The sequence below is a fragment of the Bombus fervidus genome, chromosome 11, assembly GCF_041682495.2.
Source record: "Bombus fervidus isolate BK054 chromosome 11, iyBomFerv1, whole genome shotgun sequence".
NCBI lineage: Eukaryota > Metazoa > Arthropoda > Insecta > Hymenoptera > Apidae > Bombus > Bombus fervidus.
Window position 1 is genome coordinate 7,971,935 of NC_091527.1, and position 20,075 is coordinate 7,992,009.

Genomic DNA, 20,075 nt, shown 5'->3' on the forward strand with positions numbered 1-20,075 from the left:
TTAACAAAACTTAGTCGTTGCATTTTTTCTTTTCAAATTATGAAAAAGATAATTAATGTCTTTTTTATACATTTACTTTTTTATGTGGATAAAAAATTCAAACATTTTGTTTAGGTTTAATCTTTTTGATTCTTTAATAATATATATCCATTAATAATTGTTGTCACACATTAATATGTAGTTGAATCTATTGATGCATTTTATTTTAGAGCAATTATTTTTTGTATAATATACATTATTTACAAAATATAGTTATGTACTGCTCTAGATACCTATCTTATAAGAATTTATTTATCAAAAATATTGTTACTAAATATTGAATGGGCCGGCTAAATGGGATTACCAACATATTTGTCAACCTGTATACATAAAAGTCAAGTAAAAGAATAGAGGTTAATTTATCACGTTACATTATTTGTACATTAAAGAAACAAGCAATTATGAATTAATTATTCTTCTAAATCACTTTAACAAATATAAAGTTATGTTATGATATATATATATATATACACGTATATATAGTTGTATATTAATATAACAATAAATAATGTATATTGTTACATAATATTATGTTTAATGTGCAATTTATTTTTAATTAATTTAATGTAATTCATTTGTTTATTAATGAGTCATTACAATTACAATTTACCGCGTATTTCGATCTGTCAATCAAACTAAATATCACACACTGTTACTACTACAGTTATAAGTTATAAACAAATTTAAAAATCGTTCAGTCTGTGGACCATATATCACTGTAATCACCTAGCGGTGATACGGTGAAACTAATCTTTCATGAAAAAATTTAAAAATCAAATTTTTCAGACTATAAGGTGAATTCTTGAACTGGTCAGGAATATATAAGTACATATAAGCAATGGGTAGTCATCATGTTAATTATATTTCGTGAAAAATAATATTATTTTATTTAATGCATTTCTCGTTGTTAGTCACCATAATGTTTACTTTCTCATATACATATATTATTCAGAAAAGAACGCTTCGGATATTTTTAGTCGATTATACATATTTATTTTGTCATGCAGAATATTATAAAAAATAATTTTCTTTCCATTAATATCATTTTGTCGTAAAGTACAAGAAAGATATCGGATGAGAATATTTCTTTTAAATACTACAGAAAAAGATGCATTAAACGCGGTGGCAGTGCTAACAAAGAACATTATTTAATTTCTTGAAATATTACTATTTCTCATGTTACACCGTCAAATTACTTAAATATGATCTATTAAAAAATTTATTTAAATACTTTCTCTTTTTAAAAATATAACATACTTATATTATTGTTCGATTGCACATAATGATATTACATTTATATTAAAATCTGTAATCCTTACCAAAAGCACATATTGCACAAGTGAAGAATAAGTGAAACGTCGAAACGTGTATAAAATGATTCAATATTATACATTTTTCTAGGTATGTATGTTTCATTGTTACATATCTCACGCTTCCTTTTCATGGAACTTTGTGTTTATACTATAGAATAGTACTCGAGTTTGTGTTTGATTACAGATTAACATGTTTGTTAAATAAATATTGCATTTGCTTTATCGCGTACTTCTTGTACGCGTAGCTATATGATTAGGAAATACATAATCTGTATTCTTATACATTTTTCCTGTTCTATATATATTTAGAAAATTAAAGTTGATTATTTATATATTATATATAATATATGTTATTATATGTAATATATATATAGAGTGGCAATGAACTTAAGCACTTTTTTTTAAAGATAACGATAATAATAATAGTAATAATAACAATAACAATAATATTGTTATCAACAACTGTATTCGAACAGGAGAGAAATATATTACACACACGTGTACAAATACACATTCATTCATTCATTCGTTCGTTCGTTCACTCGTTGAGTGTTTATATGTAGTTGAATATATCCAAATTATTGTAACGTTTTATTGCGTAGTAATCTAACGTTAATTTTTGATGTGACATTAAAGGAAATAAAAGAAGAATATAAATATAATTTAGATTTAAAAGATTATTAAAAATCCAAGAGTTTTAAACATAGAAAGCTTAGCTCGAAAGGGTACGTAGTATACTTTGAGAATACCGAATAGGCAATTTGTGAAAGATAACTTGTATTATAAATTAAAGAAAACCGATTTGTTATGTTGCTTTTTCCTTTCTATAATAAAAACTGTCGGTATTCTTTATTTTGTCTCTGACATTTTCACATTTTAATTAGACAAAAACCATGCATACCCGAGTGTGATATAAAGATATTTATTGAAAAAAAAATACGTGAATATCGCGTACTCTTTCGAATATTTAAGAAATATATTATAGCAACATTGATTGATGTGTTTGGCGATGCTGTGTTAGCGAATTAATAAATATAGTCGTATAATGTGCGCATCAAATATGTACCAAACATATGTACATCAAACATATTAGTAAACTGACACAAAAGATGAATACAATACTGAAGCTAAATTATGTATCTCGCTTCGACGGTGGTACCAAATGATCTGGTAATTCTGCAGGTAGATCGTAACCTTCGAGTTTTACATGAATCAAATGCATTGCTAAAGCAAATTCTTCGGAGTCCAAAAATCCATCTTTGTCGATATCAGATAACTTCCAAATTCTGCCAAGTACATTGTTTGGTAATTTTGATTTTACCATTTCCGATTTTGCCGCTGAAAATGTGATTCAAAATGGATATTATTAATAATAGAAAATAAGAAAAAGGTAAGAATATCATATAATACGAAAATAATTTATATTGCTTCAAGCTTCAACTATTTCGCTTAAAACAAAAGCGTCATATAATCAGAAGTCTAGTTGAACTTTAAGCATAAGAGTTAATACATTATATGTAATAAGAATTTACCTGCTCCTGTGATTTTTCCATCACATGGACCGAGTTTTTCAAACATTAAATTGTATTTATATCTTTCCTTATTGACAATCCATTCTGGTTCACCTGCGCCAGCATCGATACCCTCACCTCGTTTATATCCGAATGGACTCACTTGATCTTCCACGCCTTCGAATGCACCGCCTATCATACAAAATATCATGCAACTTCGTAAAATTTGTATCATATTATTTGAATATCAAAAAAGACAACAAAAGAAAGGAAAATTTGATTTTCATAGAATCTTATTTTCTTCTAAAATAGTATGTGGAAAATAAAAAAATATGATGAATAAATATAAAAAGTCAAGAAAATAATAGTCCCGTTCATCCCTATTTTCTGAGCATGTAAGTTAACATTTGGTCATACTGAATGGAATGGTTTCAGAAAACCGTTTATTTACTGAAAAATAATTAGATCATACGAACTTAAAAAATTAATAAATAGATTATAAACGTTTATGTATTTGTCTTCCAGTCCGGTATATATTTTTGTGAGTCATATAACTGTAACAAAGATAAAAGATATAAATATGGAAAGATACCTTTAACGAGTGAATCTGATGTTGTGCCGATTTCTTCATGAGGGATCATACTCATGAGTTGGGCAATATCTTTAACCAGCATATTATCAACTACTTCTAAGAGTTTAGGCTTCAAAGTGTTAAATTTACTAAAATCATGATGAGCTAAAGATTCTTGCATCTTTTTCAAATCTGGAAAGTCACCAGGTGAAATTTGTTGTTCCCTTTGTATTTGATCATAAATTTGGCCCAAATTTTTGATAAGTTCTTTCTTTTTGGTATCTTTACCGAACACACTAGGCATATCTTTTCTTAAAGCACTGATTATATAAGCATGCACCTATAAGTCAACATATCGTTAGATTTTATCGTTTGTTGAAACAGTATAGCCGATATCGATCGATTAGTAATAGGGTGCGGTAATCAATAGGCTGTAATTTTTGTTTCCTTACCTTTGCTAACCGTGCACGTTTAATCAAGTCGTTGAGCTTTCTAAGTGCCGCGTTTCTAGGTAACGATTGCATATCTTTGAATAAATCTTGTTCCTCGTCTTCAAATAGCCTAAAAAGAAAGGAAAGAAGAAAATGTGAAATGATAAAAGATACAGAGCTATACAAGTTTTTATAACACAAAGTGTAAACCATATAATGGCTTTATATAATAAGTAAAAAATGCTTATGTTGCAATAACATAACAGATAATGTAGTATTCGTATAAAGTAAAAATATGGGAAAATAAAGACAACTCACCGTTTATTTACATCATATCTTAAAGGTTGATCCCAAAATGAACCAATATATACCCTAGCTACTTCGGGAGTTTGTAAAACTTTTCCCAAGGACCACATCAATGCTCCGTATACTCTCATGAGTTGTTGATGATCGATCATATCAGCTTTATTGAGTACAATTCTAATTTTATCATCATGACCGCGTAATGCTTCAATTAATCTTCTGAATTCATCAGAGATGTCAAGCTTATGTGCGTCAAACAGTAGAATGATTCTGTCTACTCGTTCAGCAAACCATTCCATAACACCAGTAAAATCATAACCTCTGTCAACCTAACATAAGAAAAACTGGTTTTTTAATTAAATATACAAGCTTGATTTGCAAATAGAAGTTTGCAGAGATCCATACCCTTTGTTTCTCGCCTGATAGGATACCAGGTGTATCGACTATAGATATGCCTTTCAGAACAGGAGACGCAACAGTAGAACATTGAAATCTATTAAGAAAAGCATTCCCAAATTTGGAAAGAGGACGAAACTGTTTGTTTGGATCAACAACTAAAGCATTTCCAGGGATCACACGCTCATTCTCATTGTACATAACTGCAATGAAGCGATCTGTTGTTGGTTCAGGTCCGATTCTTATTCCAGGAAAGTCTCGTTCTAGCAAATACTTGATGAAAGTAGTTTTTCCAGTAGAGTATTGACCCACCAAAAGGATCATGGGTTTTGCATCAAAATCTGGATCATCAAGTTGAGGCGAATGAAAATCTTGAAATTGGTAATGCTGCTCAAGTGGCAATAATTTAGACTTGTATATTTTTTTAAGGCCATCAGCAACATTTTCAAAGAGATCCTGTTTTCCGCTTTCTACTCGGCTTAACCAGCTAAACATTTCGTATATTAGTCAAAAGATGGTTCTGCAAATATAACAATATATTATAATCATTATTGTAAAAAGTCACGTATGACTAAACAATGTTATGTTCATATGACTTCGATCGTTTTTTCTTTGCCAAACAAAATCATAATCTTAATACAGATTTGATGTTGATTCACAACTTTAACACAACAATTACGAATATCCTTCTTCTTCTCTCCTATTTTGAATAATTTAAGTAGATATTATATGTATCGTATATATACTTATAATGAAAATAAATAAGGAAAGGCGAAAGAATGATGAAAATTTGAGAAAATAACATAAAATAAATCTAACCTCCTGTTCTGATTTCAATAAAACACACAAGTAATGACAGGCGTACTCAACACTGACACTATCATACGGCACGACAGCACGACGTTTACCAGCCCATATGTAATTTATATGTATGTGTTGGAACGTAACTAGAATACTGCTTGTCAACGTATTAAGTATTCTACAAAAAATTTAATCTCGAAAAACTTAACAATTTAATTCTATTTCTGAAGCACGAAATGATCGATCGAAACAGGAAATGTGTATCGCTCGAACACGTTAATTGTAAGAAAACAACCGGCGATTACGCGCGACTACTCAACAGACCACGTCGCGAACAATTCTATATCGATACCGCGACTGCGCATCTCATAATTACTATATACCTCCTTCCATTCTCTAGTACTCTAGTTTATTATCCCTCTCTTTTCTCTGCGTTCCTTTTTATTCTTTCATCCTTTTTTCTTTCTTACATATTTCTATCTTTCTCCTTTTCCTATTTCTTATATGTGGCACCTTTGTTCTTTTCTTTTGGTAAATGTTTCTTTTTCGACAGAGTATTGTCAATAAATACATAGATTTGATAAATGGGAAAAAGGTTATACAAATATTTACAATGATTATTGTATATAATTAAATCTACTGAATATATATTTATATGTATATAGTTGAGAGTAGTCAATTTCAACAGATCAAATTATCTTGAATCGTTCGAAATTAATTAAATTGAAAATATATTATATAAATTAAGATGAGCAAATAATATGGAGACTATCAATCGAAAATTTCAAATATAATTGAAAGAATAATTTATATTTAAGGTAGATACTTATTAAAATATAGGTATAAATATATATAGGGATTTATTAAAATATTTCAAGTAGGTATCAATCAATGAATTTAAAAGTGCATGATATTTGGAGCCTTTCTCTTTTATAGAAGTAAGGAATCCTTTTCCTGGCAATGAATGATTTACGTATGTATTTCTGTAAAGTTGCGTACTAAGAAAAGATACGCATACTGTCTACATTAAGAGTCACGCATGTGTTTAGCTTTATCTCGAAATGAGCGCACTGTTACACGTCACTGTTAGTCGAGGTCGGTCATATTCCATCTATGATACGTTACATACATACATACATACATACGTGTATATCTATTCGATTACTTATCCACTTACTTATCTATCCATAAAAAAAGAAAATAATTATAGATAAAAAAGAAAAAAGCTAATGTAAGGTAATGTAATTTCATTGCTAGTCAAATAATTAATAATAATTTATTTTCCGAATCATTTCGTTCAAATAATTGTTAACATTTCATTGTTGTGAATTATTTTTCGATTTAACATAATACCAACAGCGATATTTGGTAAAAAATAATATCGTGTCACATAAATATATATAAATAGAACAATGGAATTATATGTACATATATACAAATTGAATATTAATATAAAAATATTGTGTCCATTTATTTATCTGTAAAATAGTATGTAGATGTACATATGCGAAATAATTGTGATTAGTGACCAGTAGGTAGGGAAAATTCGACCGTTCAATGATACGTATGCATATGTGCATGAATTTAAAGAAGTAATTACTTACATACTAGAGTTACTAGGTATATCGGTCGATACGGTACGATCTCGATGCCATTTAATTGACGCATTCACGCATATCTTCCATTTGAGTATTTGAATTCAACGGAAAGAGTGCTTGAAATAATCGTTCTCGTATTGCGTAACGAAACATGCAAAACATTCAGTGTCACTCGTTGCATAAGCAACGCGGACACATCCTGGTTAAACGATTTTATGCCAATTTAGTAATCTTAACCAGCTTCGCTCGAATTAGAATTGATTCGTATGATACAGTATACTTTGTTTTACGGCTATATGCATTATCACTATCACGGACGTATATGAGAATCGAGAATTTTGACTTTTTTCTTGCAAGATAAATTATCGAGTATAATCAATTGTAGATAGATAGATATATATTTTGTGTATTAATAGGAGAGACTCATAAGAGTAGACATTCATCGTCCCAGTTCTCAGGAAGCACGTCCTTCCATAATTTGGTTAAGGTTTTTAGTCGACAAGGGGTGCCACACTTTGGTATATTCATATGATACAATGTCATTTTTTCTGTATCATTTAGATACATTAACTATAAAAGAATAAAAAGAAAAAATAAAAAAGAGGAAGGAAAAAAATATGAAAATGGATTAGACAAAACAAATATTAACTAGATTAGAAATGATTTTTTTCAGTAGGAAATATATAATACCTTCAGTTCTGTGTCCGCAGAATTGGATGCAACATGCAGTTCGAAAATAAGCGTCGAGCCGTAATCAGGTTTAAAGTATTCATTTGTAAATCCCATGGTCCTTAATAAATTAACGAGAGTTATGTCATGAGCAGAATAAAGATACGTACGTCTTGTATCTTGACCATCATTAAAAGCGTGTAAACGCTCCAAAATTTCTTTCAGAAACGGGCCTAAAAAATATTATTTATATAAGCGAATAACTATAATAAGATAAGAATGTTTAATAATAAGATAAGAATGTTTCTTGATCATAATTGTTATAAGATATAGATATTCATATATGTGTACCTCCTCGAAGTCGTTGTTGTAATGTATTGCTTGTAAATATAGCTAAGCTACGGGCTGCAATTTCACGCATATGCTGATTGTAGTATTTGTTTGTCCATTCAGGTAATTTTAAGCCATTACGTTCCTCGATTTCCAAAATATTGTACAAAAATTCAACATCGGTGATTGTCGAGATATTTTTTGCGGTATAATTGGAAAGTTCTTGAAAATATTCGGCTGATGGAGATTCTGGACGTTTAGATTCATTTGCGTACGCTTCTTTCAAAGCTTTCTCTAATCGTGGGCAGGGAGCCTTAACTACGATTGTCTGAAAATTGTGATTGTTGTTTTATCTTTCTTCCTCTCTCTATCTGTTTTAATATCAAAAACATTTTTCTGGCGTACGATATGTATACCTTATCCAAATGTCTAGGAGTGGAATGAACAGGAACAGGGTGCCACATTAATCCTGGCACAAATATTTCCTCTGTGTTTGGTGGATATAAAGCAGCTAATAAAACTTGAGCAGACATTATGCACCGATCCGCGTAAGTACTTTGTGTCAAAGACAAACCGCTCTCATACTTGTTGCCAATTATTGAGCCGTATTCATTACGAATCCACTGACCAATATTGTACATTCGTACCATACCTTCCTGTGCATGAGATCGAATAATTATATGATTATGTATAATGTTTGTATACATTGAAAACTTATTTATGTGATATCGACGTATTGGGTAGCATGCATTTTCAATAACATTCCACTTATGATAATAAATAATAATAAACGGTTATCGATTTATAAAAAACAGATTTGGAAATTGTTAAACCTTGGTTAAAGCTCCCCAGCCCCCTTGCCATTTATAGTCCCGATACGGATCGTTTGGGTAACTTTCGGTAGGAGTACGATCTCCATGTCGAAAAACCTGCCAAGTCATTAACAGATTAATAATCATAAGAGGAAGGTATGCCGATTACTGTATTACAAAAAGTGTATATTAAAAAACAATACATATACTTACAAATATCACCTGTCGTACGGAATTTTGTGGAGCTAACAGTATAAAACTGATACCGAGAGTGAGTATCAAAATAAAAATCGATACGCGAACACTCATCTTATTTCGTTGACATTTGTCCCGTCTGTTGTTATCATATCATATCAGCTCTGTATATATCTATGATATGTAAGAAAAAATGATACGTATATCGCATGATACATAAAAGTACGTGTGCGTGCATTGTGCACGTATAGAAGAACGAAGAAAGGAAAACAACGTTATTGGAAGACATGAATGATATACAAAGATGAAATATAGGAATCTACTGCTTGGCGGAAACGCACGCGATGTCTTCCAATTAGTAAATACATAATTACGTACATAAGTAGAGAGTTTCTTGTAACAATACACAGTTTCTTTAAATGCGCGTATGGGTACAAGTAGAAATATCAGCAGTATCAGTACTTCGTTCTGATTTCTATGTATTCCATCATAAAGATCGTATGACATATAAACACTAGAGTGCGCTCGTATCGTTGATACATCATGAGTCGTATTTCGACATTTTAGACCACGATTATATAATCCGGTATTGTGATTTATTGTAAAGTCCCTGAAGCCTTGTCTTTCTTTATTTCTTTTTAAAAATAAAGAGAAATTTTCTGATTACTACCGCTTGTTTTTTGTAGTTGATCCAATTTATTACGAAGAGTGTGTGTCCATTTTTTAAAGGATGCTTTTCTCTTCCTGACCTCTCTGCTGCATTTAGAGTCCCACTATTGATAGAATTCCTGGTCTTTGTGGGATTTTTTTCTGGAGTTATTTCCTGCAATAGTTGTAGTCATGGGATGATGGTAGTCATAAGATATTCATATTTATCTATAAGTGACAAGTCATAATATTCTTTGCCCATTAATAGGTGATAGTGTGACTTCATTTCTAATCTATATTTTGTTCAGTTGGTACTGATGGAGGAAATTCTGTGTGATTTTATGATATGTATGTGTTTTTGCATATTTGCAAGGCATGCTCTGGAGGAATGATTTATATTCATACTGTCATCTAATTGGTGCGTTGATAAAATTACATTCTGCAACAACTATATCAGAACATCAACCTACAAATCAAAAGGCACAGGTTAGAAATGAAGCTAGATTTAAAACTAAGACTGAGCACTAGGTTAAGGTCTAGTATTACAAATTGTGCAATCACTCGGATTTTTAGTTCTAAGCTCACTATTTTTGTGTCTTGATATTGTTGTTATATTATTAATATAGTGTTAATGTGGCTTATAGACCCATAAAAGTCTAAAGCTTGTATTCATTAAAAAAGATATCTTGATATTCTTAGTCATGGTGTAATATATGTTCTCGACACGTGTACCGAAATGGCGGGAAATGCGCTACCAGGGAGGAGGATATTTTGGATAAAATGAGTGAAAGGCAACTACTATAGCAATGTTTCAAGATCCTAGTAAATACTTTATTTGTCTACTTTCTGTATTAGTTTTTCCGGTTGATTTAACGGAATCCTTGCATTCTTTTGTTTATGATAAAAGAAGGAAGGGAAAAGAGAGAAGCGGGAGAATAAGGAAAAGATAATAGCAAAGGTAATGTAGAAACGAAAGGTATATGTATTGGATTTATTTTCGTTAATCTTACATAAAACAGCGTATTGACACGCTAATAGTCGAATAGCATTCGTTCGAAAATACAATATGATGTATGTAATTAGTTGAAAACAAAATAGATACAATGTACAAGTATTTAAGCTGCATGTACGACAGGTATTGATATCAGTTTACGAATGCAAAATAGATGCACGATCGGCTACAATTTAACGGATGAAACTGTCGGTACATAGATATTAAATTTTAATGACGACAGATGTCGGTTTAAGCGAATCTATAAGTGACACGATCGAAAATTAATAGATTGAAAGATAAATTAAAGAATTCATAGTTGACCATTTAAACTTGTGCGTTTCCAATAATTATTGTTGGTTTCTATTTTAACGCTTGATTGTGTTATATGTATATCGTATCGCCGATGGGTAGGTTTGTCGTATTATTTTACTATTCTTTCCACATATTCGTATATATGTTTGTAAACGCAGGAATACGCACTCTGGTACGTAAATATGAATGGAATAACTTTATGACTAGAACAATGACTAGAATGTAACGGACATTTAACTGTCTTGATGTTTTAAATTTTAAAGAAGAAAGAAACGGAGGAAAAAGAAGCAACAATATGTTTTATGAACAAAAATTTTCAATATACCGCGTATACGCGAGAGATCTGAGATAGAAATGATTGATTGTACGCACGAACGATAATTTAAAAGAGAAATCGATTTGACTCAAGATTAATTTACTAATTGATAAGGGCTAAAGCAGCCAAAATTTGTCGGATTGCAGGATCATCTTACAACAGGGGCATAGGTAAGAAAAGAAACGAACGAACGAACGAACGAACGAACGAGCCCGTGCAAGTAATCATTTATGACGTTAGAGCTTAAAGTCGAAATGAGATTAATCAAGCGAACCAGTACGTTTTTGAATTTAGGGCTGTTCGGAACGACGTCGTCGGCCAGGTCCTCCGGCGTAATTCGCTGCTGCTAATCCCATCAAATGTTTTGCAGCTTGAGATCCGCTGAATCCGCGATTCAAACCTAAGTCCAGTCCCCGTTTGTTACTGTAAAAAGAAGCCAAGGATGATGATTAGAGTACGAAACTTTTACAATAAATTCCAAATATGTATGTATTGCACTGGTATTAACTTTGTAAAAATGGCTACTTTTCACTCACTTTTCAAGCTCTGGATTACGTATCATGGTGTGACCAAGCCGACTAATTATTTCCATTAGAGCTTCCGGATCTTCCTCCCAGTAACCTTGTTGTCTATAATGTAGAAGTGTCAATGTCTTTTAACAAAAGCATTTGCGCCTAGTTGTGAAACATTGAGAGCTTTACTTTGCATAAAGCTAACAATGATTTTCATTAGGTACACGACCAAGTTTTTTTCGCTCAAATTGTTCGCGGCATTCTCATTTCATTTAACGACGTTCAACTATCGAATTTATAACTTTTCCATTCTGGGTTATACACGCATACGCGATACTCTATAACAGTGGAACAGAAAGACATAACAATGGCAGTCTCTTTACTTTTAGATAGACGGAAGAACCGTTTCCTCTCATTAAACGACACCTCGTCAAATGAAACTGGGTTAAACTTTCTGACACTGCCAGATGCGTCTTTCGTTCACCTTGTGTATGCGTATCTCTTTTTCTCTGTTTCTTAGACACATTATACGACTGTGCTTATTCATGTTTCTATCTATATTGTTCTGCTATGAATCGCGCATTTTGCAGTATCTCTTGTTTCATCTCGTCTCATCTTGTCTAGCGTAGTTCCGTGCCGTATCATACATCCGTTTTCGCCTCAATATATTTCGACTAGCGATACTACGAAAGATCGATCGACCAACCAAGTTTATAGGAAAAACTGAATAAATTGATTGCCAGAGATGAGAGACTTACGGCGCGGCATTCGTCGAGAGGTTCGAAGATACGAAAAGAGCCATAACCACCAACAGCATATAGAACGATACCATCCTTTGATGCATTCTCGAAATTTTTTCAAATCTGAAAATGAAGTGGTTTCATTGTAATATTAATTGATTCATTCAAAATTGATCAAAATATACGTTTTTCGAGTTGGAATTTCAGTTAGAACTCCAGTTGGAACGTTGATACGTGCCGATGAATATAAACTAAAGGAAAAATAAGGAAAAGAAAGAAGAAAAAGAAAGAGAAGAGAAAGCGTAAAGTCCTTAGTCTTTACTATTTTTCTTTTTCCAAACTACTGAAGAGGGAAAGGTGGGCGCACTCTGCGGCTATAGCGACTAACAAACTATTCAAGCCACAATCTAAGAAGGAACACTAGGAAGGAAAGAGCGATCGTGGCAAACTTTTCGAGCAGGTCTCTGCATTGTAATTCTTACGATTCTCAACAGACAGCTCCATACAGCAGCATACTATCGTAACATTAAAAAGGTTCATTTGCGAAACGTTACATATACATATATGCACATATATGTATACATATGTATGTCTTTTATCCTTAAAATGTGTTGTAAGCAGTGATTGGGATTATTCGAAGCTTGTAAGGTCCAAAGAAATTGTATTTTCATTGAAACAAATACCCGAAAGTTTATGGCACGCTTCAGATTACAGCGACGCTTTCCAATTTCTCTTAGTATCGATGTTCGTTCAATTAGTATTTTATTGGAAGGCAATCACGAGTTGCTTTCAGCGTGCCGAATGGCCGTAACACAGGATAATTGGATTCAGCGCTTCCGATAATTGATGTTGACGATACGTTTTCACGCGTGTACTTACATTCGTTAAGAACAACTCGATACTCGAATACACAAACATTTTCAAATGTTTAAATATGACAATTCTCTGTGGGATTCTAAAAGAACTATCCAACCCACCGTATTGGAACTTGTTTAAGCCGGGAAAAATCGAAACAAAATATTGGATTTCGAGAAAAATGAAAATAAAAAAAGAAGTGAGATAAAGGGATGCGCAGATAACGAGAAATTAAAAGAATTGTAGCAATTACTTTCGCCTCTTTCGTTTTTTTCTATTTTTTGCCACCTTTCATGCTACGTATTTCGCAATTCTGTTTTTTTTTATACCCCGTATTCCGATTTCCGCTTTCTATTTTCTGCTTTTCATTTTCCGCTTTCCGCTTTCCTCTTTCCGTTTTCCGTTCTCCGACGACTAAGCAGCGCGGTACACTCGCAACAGGGTGAATCGCGTTCGTTCAGCCATGAAAATTCAACCACGAAGAACAGCTGCGCGTATCGTTTTCCTTATCCAACTAAGATTCGAGAAGTGGAAATATCGTGTAGATTGCTATTTGAGAGTAAATGACAAATCGAACGGCTGTAAATTGGAGAAAATATCACGGTACCCGTTTGCCATAAACTCGATTGTTTTTTTTCAGTCTATTAATTTGTTTATGAAGAAGGAGAGACGTTTATCGCGAATGCAATGGCTCGATGTCACGAAAAGAATGGAGCAACAAGTCAAATTACCTGTCGGCGTACCGCTTAATTTTTGCATCGTGAAACGAATAGATCGAACGTGTCGCGAATTACTTTCATTCGAACATCGAAAGAATTTATTATGTGAAACTGAATATTTCTTCGTGTGTTTATTTCGATAATCATTGCAACGTGGAGGTTTCGTTTTAGCGAATTCACTCACGTACTTATTCTAATTTCGAGTTCGGTTCGAAGTGTGCATAAAAATCGAATAATAGGAAAACCCGAGAAATGACAGAGAAGAAGAGAAACAATGGTTGGATAGTGGTCGGAGACAGTGGAGGTACAAGGAGGAAAATAGATGAAGCAGAAAAAAAAGAGTAGGAATTATAAATGCGAAAGATTTGTTAAACGGGGATGACAAAAGGAGGAAACCGTATTCTATTTAAACGCAACGGAGTTGGCAATTTTTTCAGTTTAGAAACGCGTCGTTTCCACAATGGAATGATTACGAGATTTATATGAATAGAAAATATTCGTAGAGCGAATGATCAGCAGAATTGTAGTTCCTGATGAAATTCGTTCTTCGTACATTTATTTTCTCTATAATATGTCTGATATTATGTATCGATACCGATCTTTTCTTTTCCGTTCGTTTTTTTCTTTTGTTGAAAACTAAAAATTTCCGTATACTTTGCGATTCGTTTACGCCGCGTACAAGTGTAAGAAAGGCCAAAGGGAAGTGTGCAGAGTCAGTTGATAAAACGGACACGCGTATTTAATCTCGTGTTAACATAAACGAACAATCGAAGAAAAAAGAGAAGAAAAGAAGGAACAAAGGAAGAAGCTAATGTTGAACTAGGTAGTTGCACTTACCTTATTGGGGTACGATAAACGAACAAACACCGGTACAGTTGTTCTTAGATAGATTGTTAGCTAGATTGTTTCTTCGACGACGGAGAATCCCGCTCTGCGAATTCGACTCTGCTCCTCGCGGTTTATATAAGTCCGCGGCTTTACGGAACTTGTTTCATCCCCCATTTCCATCCCCATCCCCACCCCATAGTACCCCTAAAGACTTTCCTCGACCAATCAAACGGATCCCTGTACTACCCCGTCCGAGCTTCCTACCCTCGATTCTCGTATATCGTTCCGCTAACCACCAACGAGCGTAACGCGAACTCAACCGCGCGCACTACTATCGCCGAATCAACCATTCTTCTTCGTTCTCTTTCTTTCTTTCTGTTTCTCCTTTTTTCCTTCTTCTTTTGGTTTTTTTTTCTCCCCTTTGTTTTCAGAGCAAGCAGAACAAGCAAAAGTCACAAGTTGAATCGCCTCGTGTACCAAACTCGCAAAGGTTTCATAGCGTTCGAAGAATATTGCGATACGTGTCTTGTACATGTAATCGTATTATGTTATATAAAATGTTAAATAAATGTAAAAGGTTCAATGAATCGATTCGAGTCTTTTTGAAAGAAAACAGGAAAGTCAGGGAAGAAAATACCATCTGATTGGTCGTTAGTCACGTTTGATTCATCGATAACAACTCCTTGGACGTAGAGGAATACACAACTGGAGCGAGTTTCGTCCATTAAGCTTACCATTTTATTGCCGCTACTGTTTACTACTCTATGAAAGTCTCGCTATGATAACAATCATTCGGATCGGTTCTTAGTTTCAAGTGGCGTGCGTACGAAGATATTAATTGGATTCTGTAATTAGTCTTTCATGGAAAAGAAGAAATTTGAATGTGAAGCAGTAATGACAGCTGCTAGATCGGTGCCGATTTATCGAAAAATATGCTTACCAAGAATCTCATTTGTACAGTCATATTCGGAATCTATGGTAAACGCACTTCTTTTTGCTTCTGCGCCTGATCGATTCGATTAATCTTAAGATTAAGTTGGAAATGACAGTCGAAAGAGGAGGAAAGGAACAAGTATCAAAGCGCAACTATTATTCTCTGATCGTTTTTCTCGACTAGGTCAACCTACGAGAATCTTTCCTTTTTGATCTCAGTAATATATGCCCATAAATATACCGTTACTTACACTTATCCTTTCTGTCCATCCTTTAAAACAGAATAACTTCTTCAAAATTGGACCGAATGGCGAGCTTCTTTGAGAAACTAAAACAATTACTTTACTAGGTGAAGAAAAATTTGGAGAAAATTGCAATTGGGATGGCGGAGAAAATAGTAAATTTCGATTTTTACAGCTTTCTTGTCTGAGCCTGTCGTGAATATTTAAGAAATATGTTTCGCAGATTTATATACCTATATCAGTTACCTACATACATGCTAAAAATTTCATCGAAATCATTGTGAAACAGAATTGATGATACAGAAAAAAGCGACAAGCATCGGAAGATGTAAGAATCTTTAGATCTATAAGCCGAAGGTCGTGAGCAACCGACCATTTTTACCATTTTTAATCGTTTGCAACTCATAGCAACGTCGACTGATCTCGACGAAATTTTCAGCAGATATACAGTATACATATACGATATATGTAACATGTATAGGTAACTGAGATAAATCTACAAAACGTATTTTGTAAATTTTTATTACTGGCTCGAATAATCAGTCAGTGGCGATTTTTACGAAATCTTTTTTACGCGTATCTAATAAACTAATGCAAATCGTTTGGTCCAATCTAAAAAACAGTTATTCTGCTTTAAAGGATAGACGAATATAAGTAGAGTAACTGTATATTGTCATATGTTAGACTCCATTTCGAAACTGAAATCTTTGTGAAAGAAAGAACGACCGCGCGATTCGACCCTCGGATCTCTAACGATGAAGCGGCTGTTGCGATCCACTCTGTTTTCATCAATTTCTTTCGCATCGCGAGGATCCTAAGATAAAAAACGGAAATACTTTCATATTGATTCGTCTTTTCGCGTTTGTTTCTTGTTCCTTTTTCTTTCTTTTTTCCTCCTTCACTTTTTTCATCCAACATACATATTTACAGGAATTCAAGAATCACCTTATTACCGTTTATTGCGGCGTCTATACATAATTCGTCCCTTTCGTAGGGCGCCGTCTACCATTGTCGGTCGGCATGCAAATCACCCAATATGTAGTCCATTTTAATAATATCTCTGAAATGGTGGTGCTTACTTTAAATAAATGATCGTTACGAACCTCGTGCGTTATAAAAGAGTGAATAAATTAACTACATATATATATCATCAATGGCGTGTACGGTTTGCATTCCTATACAGGATACGTCCGACAATTATGTATAATCGAGCGTGAGGTGATTCCTTGTCAAAAAATAGGAAGAAAGTATAGAATGTAATTTTGTCATATGACGCTTCGTTTTCGAGAAAATGCAATTTGAAAATTTGTCAAAGCGAAGTGTCTATGGAAAAATTTTATTCCATATTTTCTTCGTATTTTTTTTTATCACGAATCACCCAGTGCTCCGCTTCTGTATAACGAGAGGACTCACCCTCTACTATGGCGAGGACGCGATGGATCGTCCAGAATATTGCAACATCGAGAATTCTTTATTTTCGCGAAACTGCAAACTAATGAGAGGTAAGAGTAGACGAGCTGTGGAAATAACGGAAATAGAATATACGAGAGAGAAAGAGAAGGAGAGGAAAGGAGAAATCTTATTCATTCGCTAAAGTAACCTTTTAATCACTTCCGATTACGTAAATCAATTTCAGTGGTGCGCGCGACTATGTCTGTTTCCTTTTGGAGATTGATTTATTGGTTATCAATTTGTTAGTTGGAAGCACGACGAGAAGAATTCAGATGAAACGAAAGATCGAGTAATACCAATAGAGGTAAACCAAAAGAGGCAAACAGTAAGTAAACGGAGAAAGAAGAAAGGAAAAAACGAGGAGATAAGAAATTGGAAAAAAATCAATCTTTTTCGTTTACTCGTGGCTTTTTCCTATTATTCCAAACATTATTCTTCTTCCCTTTCTTTCTCTCTCTCTCTCTCTCATTCTTTTTTTATTGGACGCGTTTGGTTCAAGAATTTGCACTTCTCGTGCGAATCGAAATATCGTAGGAAACGATATCGTTAGACGTTAAAACGAAATAACCCTCCCGGTTTTATGGAATATTTGTCGAGACATAAACTAGAAATCAATCCGATACGGCCAGTGTGCTCGCTCGATTCATTTCAACGTTCGAAATCGTGCTTTCAGAGAAGTTGAAGTTAAATTGAAATATATCGCAAAAATTATTTCGTTCGAACATACGATGTAAAAATTTTGTAAGTTAAAATTTCTTTCTAACCTAACCCCATTTCTCTCTGTCTCTTTCTTTATGAAAAAAAGAGAGATCTCTTCCATGGTTCTCTTCAATTCAGTACAGTTTCCTTGATAGAATTGCTTCGGCTGATTGTTTCCTGGTTTGCCCGATGTATCACGTTCTTTATGTGGTTTCGAACGTTTCATCGGGATTGAGACGATTTGGCGCCAGGAGAAGTATACGTGTATGTACATCTGTTTAGCAAGATGACAGAAAGCCTGTAGGCTGTTGCAAATGCAGTAAGAATGGTAGTGGTATTACAGGCGTATCCCATACACTATTATTCACTCACGTTTTCACGTTTTCTTTAGGACAGGCGATTCGTGGATTCCTCGATTTCCTGTAAAATCAAGTGGTCGCAAAATCAGGTACTCCATGAAGCAACTTCCAATTCCGAAATGATAACTTCCGTTCCCTAACCTCTCACTCTCCGTCATTCTCTCTCTCTCTCTCTCTCTTTCTCTCTCTCTCCCTCTCCAGGGAACGAAGAGTCGATCTAACGATTTTCCAAGGATCAAATCCTATCGAGAGGAAACCAGTCGATGGCGAAGTTAGGAGAGTTACTCACAAGCAAATGTCGATTAGTTGATCGTACATACTTGGTTCTAAACTTCATCTCCAATCTATGTTATACCTATCGCATATTATAAGTTGGGTTAGCTTCTTTCTCGAGAGACCTGATATTTCTCGTGTGTTCATGCTGGTGTATTCGTGCTGTATTTCTGTCGTATTCCTGTCTCGTTATAATTAAAATTTATTGTTTTTGTACTCGACCAAGCGTACGTGATCGCGCACGCGGTCGAAAAGAAAGGCAGATAGGGAAGGGAAGGAAAAGAAAAGGGAAGAAAGGAAGTCGAGGGATATATATGTATATGAGTTGTAGAGATAAACGACAGAGATCAGTGATTACAGGTGACACGGATTGTCCGACTTAAAATACGCGGTAAAATAGTCAAATCGTATTGATTTGAGAAGCAAACTGGTCGATCTCAAGGTAAGAGAAAAGGAAGATTCGTATGTATCGTGAACTACGTATTACGTGGTGTTCCACGTGTGCACATGCGATGACGTTCGCACTCAACGACCTGTACAGCTTTTAAAAATTACGATACTCTCGCCTCGAAGAGCGTTAACGTTCTAACAGAATTTCAACTTGGTCTATTCCGCTCCAAAGAAAATCGATTATACGTTATTCGTTATCCGTTAGCTGCTCTGAAGAGGAAAATTAATGTTTCGTTAGAGGAAGATTCAGTGAGATTTAAAACAGTTAAAACACCTTCCCCGTTTAATAGAATTTTACGCTTAAGTAGTAAGGAAGTGATTCACTGATACATATATAGTATCTATGCGTTGTATATACCGTACTATGGTGTCGGCTGATTCGTAAACGATTTTGGATCGGTCGATTTGCAAATCTGAAGACAATGCACGATGTAAACGAAAAAAGGGTTTGAAAAAAGAATTGTATGACTTTTACCGTTTCTATTTCTGTCGGCCTATTTTCAAATGATCCGCTCTGGATAACGACGATGTTCTGTTTAGCCGACTGCGACTGTCCCGAAGTATTCTACTTTATCGGTCGTAGGAAAACGCATGTAATTAAAATCACAGATGTTTCGACTTTTCGCTACTAGATACTGCTGGTTAAGAAGGAAATTGGCTAAAACGTCGTGGAGATAGTTTCGGATACGTGTATACTCTCTAGAACGTAATATGTATATACGTATTTTATATATGTACATACCTATGTATAGTTGAAAAAGTACACACGCTTGA

General features: G+C 33.8%; 3 protein-coding genes across 4 annotated transcripts; all 3 read right to left on the reverse strand.

Moving 5' to 3' along the window:
* Nucleotides 1-1,007: 1,007 nt before the first annotated feature.
* Nucleotides 1,008-7,105, reverse strand: LOC139992473 (EH domain-containing protein 3-like). Of its 2 annotated transcripts, none has more exons than XM_072013335.1 (7): nt 6,970-7,105; nt 4,574-5,084; nt 4,184-4,497; nt 3,887-3,995; nt 3,456-3,774; nt 2,885-3,055; nt 1,008-2,690 (listed from the first exon to the last, which is right to left on the reverse strand). In XM_072013335.1, exons 2-7 carry the CDS (start codon nt 5,057-5,059, stop codon nt 2,485-2,487), a joined length of 1,605 nt encoding a protein of 534 aa, XP_071869436.1. In that variant the 5' UTR covers nt 5,060-5,084; nt 6,970-7,105; the 3' UTR covers nt 1,008-2,484. The 2 variants fall into 2 exon arrangements, with proteins under 2 accessions (XP_071869436.1, XP_071869435.1); XM_072013334.1 differs by lacking the exon at nt 6,970-7,105 and adding an exon at nt 5,384-5,726.
* On the reverse strand, nt 6,828-9,478 carry LOC139992474 (lysosomal acid phosphatase-like). The gene is made up of 7 exons (XM_072013336.1): nt 9,348-9,478; nt 8,988-9,143; nt 8,796-8,891; nt 8,379-8,618; nt 7,984-8,290; nt 7,654-7,865; nt 6,828-7,533 (listed from the first exon to the last, which is right to left on the reverse strand). The coding sequence occupies exons 2-7, from the start codon at nt 9,081-9,083 to the stop codon at nt 7,387-7,389; spliced, it is 1,098 nt and encodes a 365-aa protein (XP_071869437.1). The 5' UTR covers nt 9,084-9,143; nt 9,348-9,478; the 3' UTR covers nt 6,828-7,386.
* Nucleotides 9,479-10,594: 1,116 nt separating this feature from the next.
* On the reverse strand, nt 10,595-15,041 carry Dh31 (diuretic hormone class 2). Its single transcript, XM_072013337.1, has 4 exons — nt 14,903-15,041; nt 12,510-12,614; nt 11,776-11,868; nt 10,595-11,662 (listed from the first exon to the last, which is right to left on the reverse strand). The coding sequence occupies exons 2-4, from the start codon at nt 12,593-12,595 to the stop codon at nt 11,530-11,532; spliced, it is 312 nt and encodes a 103-aa protein (XP_071869438.1). The 5' UTR covers nt 12,596-12,614; nt 14,903-15,041; the 3' UTR covers nt 10,595-11,529.
* Between the last annotated feature and the right edge of the window lie 5,034 nt (nt 15,042-20,075).

Bases quoted from the DNA above. Each gene is read 5' to 3' on its own strand.
- LOC139992473 (XM_072013335.1), bottom strand. From the start codon at position 5,059: ATGTTTAGCTGGTTAAGCCGAGTAGAAAGCGGAAAACAGGATCTCTTT. The intron at 4,498-4,573 runs GTATGGATCTCT...TTCTTATGTTAG, and splicing joins TATCAGGCGAGAAACAAAGG to GTTGACAGAGGTTATGATTT. The intron at 3,996-4,183 runs GTGAGTTGTCTT...CTTTCTTTTTAG, and splicing joins AGATATGATGTAAATAAACG to GCTATTTGAAGACGAGGAAC.
- LOC139992474 (XM_072013336.1), bottom strand. From the start codon at position 9,083: ATGAGTGTTCGCGTATCGATTTTTATTTTGATACTCACTCTCGGTATC. The intron at 8,619-8,795 runs GTTTAACAATTT...TCTCATGCACAG, and splicing joins GCTGGGGAGCTTTAACCAAG to GAAGGTATGGTACGAATGTA. The intron at 8,291-8,378 runs GTATACATATCG...CACAATTTTCAG, and splicing joins CTCCTAGACATTTGGATAAG to ACAATCGTAGTTAAGGCTCC.
- Dh31 (XM_072013337.1), bottom strand. From the start codon at position 12,595: ATGCATCAAAGGATGGTATCGTTCTATATGCTGTTGGTGGTTATGGCT. The intron at 11,869-12,509 runs GTAAGTCTCTCA...TCTACATTATAG, and splicing joins CTCTCGACGAATGCCGCGCC to ACAACAAGGTTACTGGGAGG. The intron at 11,663-11,775 runs GTGAGTGAAAAG...TTCTTTTTACAG, and splicing joins CGTAATCCAGAGCTTGAAAA to TAACAAACGGGGACTGGACT.